The sequence below is a fragment of the Benincasa hispida genome, chromosome 11 (assembly GCF_027475165.1).
Source record: "Benincasa hispida cultivar pf3 chromosome 11, pf3_genome.v1.1, whole genome shotgun sequence".
Taxonomy (NCBI): Eukaryota; Viridiplantae; Streptophyta; class Magnoliopsida; order Cucurbitales; family Cucurbitaceae; genus Benincasa; species Benincasa hispida.
The window spans coordinates 7,376,541-7,385,711 of NC_143488.1; the positions used below are offsets into that span (position 1 = coordinate 7,376,541).

At 32.1% G+C, this 9,171-nt stretch overlaps 1 protein-coding gene across 2 annotated transcripts; it reads left to right on the forward strand.

The window, feature by feature from the left end:
• The first annotated feature begins 348 nt into the window (after positions 1 to 348).
• On the forward strand, positions 349 to 3,750 carry LOC120069233 (uncharacterized). 2 transcript variants are annotated; one of them, XM_039020941.2, is made up of 5 exons: positions 349 to 996; positions 1,766 to 2,002; positions 2,086 to 2,303; positions 3,105 to 3,284; positions 3,367 to 3,750. In XM_039020941.2, the coding sequence occupies exons 1-5, from the start codon at positions 715 to 717 to the stop codon at positions 3,449 to 3,451; spliced, it is 1,002 nt and encodes a 333-aa protein (XP_038876869.1). In that variant the 5' UTR covers positions 349 to 714; the 3' UTR covers positions 3,452 to 3,750. The 2 variants fall into 2 exon arrangements, with proteins under 2 accessions (XP_038876869.1, XP_038876870.1); XM_039020942.2 differs by having other exon boundaries at positions 3,105 to 3,477.
• The last annotated feature ends 5,421 nt before the right edge of the window (positions 3,751 to 9,171 follow it).

Genomic DNA, 9,171 nt, shown 5'->3' on the forward strand with positions numbered 1-9,171 from the left:
AAAATTTAAATACTAAACTTCTAAAATTTAGAAAGCGATGACTAAATAAGGACCAGAGAAGAAAAAAAAAATGTATTTTTTCTTTTTATATATATACTCACACACGCTGAAGCGAGGTGGAAAGCAGTGTAATCCGGAAAATGGAACGCGTCATAAGTAATCTCATCTCACTGACCGTGACGGAAAAGCCACGACAGACCAACGACAGAAGAATCCCACCACAAAATCATCCAATCAGATCTCGCCATCTGTCGTCTTATTCCGCCACTATCCCCCACGTGTGACCCCACTGGCTAAATCGTAATTTCAATTGCTTCTACAAGAAAATCCCAAATCCCAAACAACGGCAATCTTTCTTTCTTTCTTCTTTTTCTTTCATTATTTTTTTTCCTAATTCTAGTAATTCTTCCTTTTTCACAATACAAAATTGTCTTACGGAATTTCTTGCTTTTCAGTTTCAAGTTTTCCTTTCTCTTCATTCATCAAATTCCTCGTTTCTCTGATTCTCTTCCACTCTTCTTCTTCCCTTCAAATCTGTCTCATTCCTTCTCTTAATACACCCTTCTCCAATTCCTTCACTTTTCTAGGGTTTCCTGAAATTTCTCATCAATTCTTTTCTCGATTTCTTCCGTTTTACATACGGTTCTGACGTGGGTGTTTACGAGAAGAAACCCGTTTTTCTGATTTTTAAGCTTCTGGGGTTTTCTGCCACCGATGACATATCATGAGACGGATAACGGCCGGAGAGGAGAAGTGGTGACGGAGGATATCGAGGTGGGAATTGGATGTGATGATGACAATGGCGATTATGTTAGATTGAGACAGAGTCCTTGTAATTGTGAACCTGATGTTTCCTCTGATGGGGATTCTTCTTCTAAACCTTGTTCTCCAGCAAGGTCTCTGTGGCTTTGGGTTCGTTTGGTGGTCTTGTTCGTTTTCTTGGTCTCGTTAGCTGTTGTTTTTTTCAAATGGGTTGGACCATTTTTCATGAATGAGGTCAGTGTTTATGTTTAATTTTTACTCCAATTCTGATTTCTCCATTGATTTCGAATTACAGACTGTTATTGCTTGGACTTCGCTTTTGTATATTGCAATTGGGTTCGCAATTGTTGACTGGTATTTTAGGTTTTTGTTGAATTTTTCATGCCAAATGGCCTTGTATGTGCTGTTGTTTTCTGGGTTTGATTTACTTCCTTCGTTTAAGTTTTTCTTTTTTCTTTTTTTTTTTAATTGCTAGTTAAGGGTTCTGTAACTTCTGACCATATGGCCCTCAAAAGAATATGGAGATACTTATTTAATATGTCTCCAGTATCTTAACCTGTTTCAGTTCATTTTAAATAAATTCTTCTGCTGTTCTGCTTAAGCTCTGTGATGTGTTATTTTTTACTGGGTTTTGGTTTTGATCCTTTGAAACTTGGTCCATAATGTCACTTTATTAAGCAGCTTTAGATCATGCGTATTCGTATGATTATGTTACCTTCCAGTTAAAAAAAAAATCAGTATTTTGTATGGCTATTACAATGAGCATGGCCCATGCAATGCATTAGCTTCATAATCCACTTTAAAATCAATCATGGTGTCTAATTTCTGGGATTTTTACATTTCAAAGTCTTTAATGACGTAATGACCTTACTTGAAGAGGATCTGTTCTATAGGTTGTACAATTGTGTCGTTCAAAGTATTGAATGATGTGCTTTTTAGCTTATGTACAAGTTGAACTGTGAAAAGTTTCCTTTTAGGCTGACGGGTGTTTCATTTGATACAGGAAATAATACCAATTATAAATTGGGAAGCTGAGACGCTTAGTACTCCAGTGCTGGCAGTTTTCGTTTTTGCCTCAGTAGCACTGTTCCCTTCATTGTTTTTACCATCTTCACCTTCTATGTGGCTGGCAGGGATGACATTTGGTTATGGCTTTGGTTTCCTGTTGATTATATCAGCAGTAACTATTGGTGTATCACTTCCATATTTCATTGGCTCCCTATTCTATCGGAAAATTCAAGTTAGTGCTTGTTTTAAATTTATATCCTATACATTTGATAAATATGATCCTTTATAGCTAAACACTGTTTTTCTTTCATACAGGGATGGTTAGACAAATATCCTAAGAGAGCTTCTGTTTTAAGATTAGCGGGCGAAGGAGACTGGATTCATCAGTTTCGGGCAGTAGCACTAATTCGGATTTCTCCATTTCCTTACATTATATATAATTACTGTGCTGTAGCAACCAATGTCAGATATGGTCCGTACATCTTGGGGTCACTGGTCGGAATGGTGCCAGAAATATTTGTTACGATATACACGTATGTAGCCTAACTTGACCCCTGAACCCTACTCATACATGTGCATGGTGAATTCCATCTTTCTTGAATGCTTGCTTGTAAATCTCCATTAAGGATTTTTCTGGCATTTAAACACGAGAATCGGCATCATATTCCTACGGCAAGAAAAGAAAACCCTTTCCTGATCAATAAAACCTGTTCATTAGTTAGCTTGGGAACTTTTACACTGTAAAATGTAAGTTATGAAAATGCCCAACTCTCATTTAAGTTGATTCGATATGACTCCATATGTCCAAAAGTAATTTACCGTACCAAACTTTGTAGTGTCTCATTGTATTTGGCCTTCATTGACTCATCGTGTGTGTGCATACAATGTGACTGTGTTGCGCTAAACTAAACTCGTTCATTATCTCTTGTAAGATGCATGTAAGCCTGCTCAAATACTTTATGGATGTAGAAATAAACATGTTTTAGGATTAAAAAGTAGTCTTTAGACTAAGAAACTTATCAGCTTCTTCCGTTATTGGGTGAATTTTGTAAATGGTAGATATGAAATATAAACTTTTTTCCAATTTGATATTGCCCATCTAATCTTTGAAAAATTCTGCAAAAATATTGTAGATGTTTATGAGTGTATGATTAATCTAGGTGATATAAGCTTTTTTGAAATGTTTTGATGCTCTTTCTCAAATAGCTCTCTCAAATAGATCATAGAAGACGGTTCTTTTTACCTGAAGAAAACCGACTTCATTTTTCCTTTCTTAAAATGTGAAGAGATACTTATTTACCTAAGCTTTCATTATCCTCCTTTTGTTACTGCAGTGGCATTTTAATCAGAACACTGGCAGATGCATCGCAAAATCAGCAGTTCCTGTCAGCCCCCCAGATCGTATTCACTGTCGTCGGATTTTGCGTTACTGCAGCTACTACAGTTTTCTTCACTGTATATGCAAAAAGGAAACTGAAGGAATTGCAGACAGAAGACGATCAATTATTGCAGTAGTAAGGCCTCTTCCTTAGCCAGGCTAAACTTACTTATTCGAGCACATAGAGCTAATGGACAATGGTTGCATTGATCGAACAGTTTCATATCCATGTTTGGTTTCAAAGAAGCTTTGAGTAAAAGGGAAACAGAGAATAGTGCAAATATCATACACCAGATATCATAAATCGATTACGAAACTCACACCGAAAAGCATCAAACAAAATGAAACAAGTATGTGGTCTTTTATCTCTATGTCTGCTTTCAAATCTCAATTGTAATGGTTGGAATGAGCTATAATGAAAAGTATTATTGGATTGGATTGGATTGGATTTAGGGGTAAATGCAGGGTCTGTATATGAAATGTTATAGTGTTGTTTGGTGATGATGGTACATAATATTCATTCTTCTGCTACTGAGTTCACTGTCACTCAATAGTTTAACAGTGAATCAATGTATACAATTTCCATCATTTTTCTCTTTCAATTTCCATTATTCAACCTCTGTTGGCTTCACATGGAAGTCCTTTGTGTCTGCCTTTATCTGTATGCTTGATGACGAGACAGAAGGATAATGCCACCATGAGATGTAAATATCTTATAAGGAATCTTTGCTGCTTCTGCTAATGCTAGGACCTACTTACATGGATAGATTAGATAAAATGGGTTCTATTATATCTGTTTTGGACTCTTCCCTGGAGAAGAATATCTCAAAGCTAGATTGTTCTAAGGTGCTAAACTTGAGCATAATTCAATGACATTAGGATTCTCACCCCATTGCGAAGGAACAGGGATTAGAACACAGTTTCAATGGTAAATCTAATGTGGACTCAACAGAATGATTCTATTATAATGATGCTGAGAGTAGCTCTGTATATGACTATTTAAGTACAACCAATTATCTTTATCATTTATCATTTATCATTTATTTGCTTATTTCATTTATATAATATGATTTATTTTCAACTAATTAATTGAAAATTGAGGGTTTAAAATAACAATGTGTGAAAGACCTTTCATGACAGTGGAAAATATGAGTTTAATTATTTTGGTGAACAAGAAAACAAATCACAAATAAGTTATAAATAAACATCCAGCAATATTTATAACATTACATGATATTCAAAATGTTTCTCATACTCAAAAAGTTAACTATATGTTCCTCATATTTCAGAATAAACTTAACCTATCAATCAACGAAATGTAAAATATTTTAAATTAAGAATATTTATTTATATAACTTTATGTTTGTTTAATAAAATTAATATTGTACTTTAAACTTCAATTAAAATTAAATCAAGATATTATTTCATTTAACTAAGTTTTATATTATATCCAAGAAATATAATTATTGTTTGGTTAAGTATGATCGTTAATTTGTTTAAGGAAAAAAGTACGATTAAATGTGAAATACAAGAAATTGATGAAGGAAGAAAAATATATATCGAAAAGTTGTAGATATAACAATCCAACCCAAAATATTAGCATAGATATCGAAAAGTTGTATATATAGAAATTGACTTGTGTCCCATTTAATCCGCACCTTCTTGAATAAAAATTTATTAGTAAGTTACAAATCAATTAAGTGTAATATAGTGTATAAAAAAGTTGGATATAGAGTGTGATACATTTTAAATTGCTTCCAAATTAAGTGTTTAGTAACGAAAAAAGAAAGTGATTGGGAAATTTGGTAATTGAGCACATGAACGAAAAACACCCAGATTTAAATGGGTCAGGTGAGCCACAAACCGAGGTTCCACGAGAGTTACCCTCCGTCTTGTCTGAGGATGAGGCCTTGGGGTGGCCAATTCGGTCCAAGGGCAGGCTATTTGGATGCTCACGATTCGATATCAAAGGTTGAAGAAAGATGGAATATTTGAAAGCCCAAATCTTGAAAGGAGAAGAAAAAAACTGTACGCGACTCTACGAAAAGTAAGTGAATTTTCGTCCCTAATATCTCAAAAACATCCATTCAAAATTTCCTTATTCGTTTGTCACATTTTTATTGAATTACAAGTTTATTATTGATCAAGTACACACAAAGTGAGATCTTATCTTTATAGATATCGCGTTTTCCTATTAATAGGTCGTATGCTTTATTTGATCTAATATCACAAAGCTTGACCAAATAAAAGCCATTCACAATTATTTTTAATTTTGAGAAAATTATTATATCCACAGTAAAATATTTACAAAGTTGCTTGCCGTAGGGCCTGTTTAGGGATAAATTTGGAATAGATGCGAAATGGGTTGGGCTTGAAAGCCTATGTTTGGTTGACTTGGATTTTAACGTCAGTTTGGTTTGCATCTCACTATCCTCGGTTTTGCATCCCCACCGTTTGAAATCCTATGATTTACTCCCCGGCTTTCAAGGCATGCGTTTCACTTCCCCGGTTTGACATTCCATCATTTCATTTTCTTTTCCCTACCGTTTCCACATACTCATCTCTCTCTCGTTGTTTAGTCTTCACCTCTCACACGCTTTCTCCTTCTTCCGTCTTCTCCTCTTTGAAATTAGTCGTTCTCTGATTTCCCCCTTCAACGCTCCTTTGATCTTCGTCTTCCTCTATGATTTCATCTTCTTTCTGACTCTGAAACCTTAATCTATGGAACTGTTAACACAAAGGGAACGTCGAAGCTCTCCTTTTTTGCTCCAACTACAAAAAATTACTTCTCTTGTTGACTTCAACAGCTTGATAAGATGGGGTCTTCAGATGTTGGGAGTTTGGTCGGGGAGGGCTCATTCCCACATAAAGATCAGTTGCTTACCTTTAAGGCCAATGATGATGATTTTAATTAGATATAACTTTTGTTTGTTTCACATGCTTCAAATGTGTTCATATTTCGTTCTTTTTTTTTAAAAAAAAAAAAAATGTGTTGGATCTATTCTGTATTCACTTGCTGCTTCAGATATGTTCTTACTTTGATTTTGATTTTTCCGTATATGTTAATGTTCTTATTTCACATTTCTCCAAATGTGTTGGATCTGTTCCTAATTTGATTTTGGGTTGCATGTTTTGTATCTGATCTGCTTTCATGATTTTTTGATACGTTGGAATATGTTCTTCTCGGTTAAGGATTGCATTCTTTGGATTTGTTCTTATTTTCCCTTCTCACAAATGTGGTGAATCTGTTCCTATTTTGGTTTTGATTTGCATGTTTCAGATCCAATATGCTTTTGTGATTTTTTTATCTTTTTGAATTTGTTGGTTCTGGTTTGCATTTTTTTGGATTTGTTCTTTTTTTCCCTTCCCTTGAATGTGGTGGATTTGTTCTTATTTTGGTTTTGGGTTGCATGTTTCCGAATTGATTTACTTTCGTGATTTTTTATATATTTTTTAATCTGTTTCTCTTGGTTCTAGTTTGCATTTTTCGAATTTGTTCTTACTAGTTATCATTTTTTAGGCCAATGATGAGAACTTTTTTTCAAATGTATAATTAACTGATATTTTTGCCTACATAAGGTTGTTTTTCACTAGTTACAATTTAATTTTCTTTCATAGAAAAAAAATTATTTTTAATTACATATGTTTTATTTTTTTCTTCGCCTAAATACCTCTTAAAAACTTAAATTTACCTTTCCATTACTATTCTCTTTCTTTGTAAAATATGTGTATGTTTGCCAACTAAAACATGTTTGATGATGTGTTTACCGGTTCATCTAATTTTGAACCTGAGGCCTTTTTAGTTTTAGATTTTTTTGTGTATTGTATTTTATGTATTATGTTTTGGTGTGACTATAACTCACTTCTATTTTTTAGATTTATTTTATTACAATTGATGGTATATATTTATGTTTATGTTGTGATTATGGATGAGAAGGATAGAGATGCTGACTTTATTTATATCTACCCTTTCATTTTTTTGTATGTTTTGTTAATACGAGCAAACCAAAATTCCAAATCTGAGGCTCTATTCATATTTTATCTCCAACTAATATCTACTTCACACACCTTAAGTAAAGGATTTTTTTTTTTAATAAAAGAATTAGTCTATCTAAATTATTTTTAGAAAATCAAATTAGGATTTCGAATCCAAATTTTCTCTATAAATAACTGAGTTAAACTTTTAGTTTCGATAAGTATCTCATCTCTTCTTCTTTTTTATGGTTTTGATTTTAATTTTGTTAACCCGCTCTCCCTAATTTTTAATTATTTTTTTAAATTATACGTGTACTTTTCATTTTCAATGTTATGAAACAAGTGCAAAACTGTACAGTTCTGACTAGTAGTATCTAAAAGGGATTATAGGTAGAACTTTTTATTTTCCTTTTTGCTCTTTTGAGTTGATGGTCATAGGATTATCCGGTGTATTTTCACATTTAAATTATTAATAAAATCACATTTTATCTTTAATAATCTCAATTTCACCTTAGATAAAAGTTTTTTTTTTTAAAAAAAATCACATTTTATCTACTTCATGTTTATTAAAGGGAGATTTTCGTTTTAAATTCACATCTTATCTATAATATCTACTCATGTTAAATAAGGATTTTTTTATAAAAAAAATCATATTTATCTCTAATATCTACTTCATGTTTAATAAAGGAAAAATTGAAAGAAATCACATCTTATCGCTAACTAAAATCTACTTCACGTTAAATAAAAGATATTTTTTTTTTTAAAAAAAAATCATATTTTACCTCTAACTAATATATACTTCACATTAAATAAAAGAAAAATATTTTTAAAAAATCACATTTTATCTCTAATATCTATTTCACCTTAAATAGATGGAAGTTATTTTTTTTTAAATCATATTTTACCTCTAAATAATTTTTACGTTTAAATAAAAAAAAATAAAAATAAAATCACATTTTATCTCTAACTAATATCTACTTAATCTCTAGTATCTACTTCATATTAAATAAAGGAAAAAAATATATTTTTTTTAAGAGAATCACATTTTATCTATAATTAATATGGGAATTTTCAAAAATAGAAAAATAGGGGAACTATTTAAACAAATCGCAAAATTTAATCTTATTTGATAGAGTCTGATAGAAATCTATTAATGTCTATCAGTGATAGAAACCAATAGAAGTCTATCATTGATATTATGTTATAAACGTTGATAGAAGTCTATTAGTGTTTTTTTTTTTTTGCTATTTCTGTAAATAGTTTGATATTTTTCTATTTGCGAAAATTTCTCTAACTAATATCAACCCCACATTAAATAAAAGGAAAATTTTTGGATTTTATTAAAAATAGCACGCTTTACTTTTCACACTTCAAAAATAGCATGCTTTCTGAATACTCGTTAGACTGGTTAGGGTTTTAGAGTCTATCTGAAACATATGAGAAATCTAAGTTGGATATTATATTTCTTTCAATATTTGGTCCTTTTTTTTTGTGTATGTTGTCTATTATTGATGATTTTCTGGATACTTCAACAAATTTTGTTTGAAATATGTTTGAATCTCGGCCAAGATTTGATGAAGTGGCTCGAGATCGTTTGAATGTGTCCCAAGATTTGGTGGACGACCATTGAGTTTGGGCATTTTGTATACAATCTCGGGGCAAATGTGATCCGGAATTGTCCTTGATTACAGAATGGGATAAAAACCCTAATCTCGTGGCACGTCGGTGTAAATGGCTCGAGTTCTTCATAATTAGCATACAATCTCGGGTGAGTCTTACACCAAGATTCAAAGCATATTTCAAATTTGTGTGTATGTTTTGTTGTTGTTTTGCCTATTTGATTATTGAGTTCAATATCTGGTTTGTGGTCTATGTGACAGATGACATCGGTGAATAAGATCCGTACTTCTGACTATTTTCTGGCAAATCTGACTTGTTGTTCCCATCTAGCAAAAACAGTTTTGAATATTAAGAATAAGTTAACACCTAGGCAGTTGTACATGTTTAGATATACTGTTTTTTTGTCATCTTTTGAATGTTAACTTAGT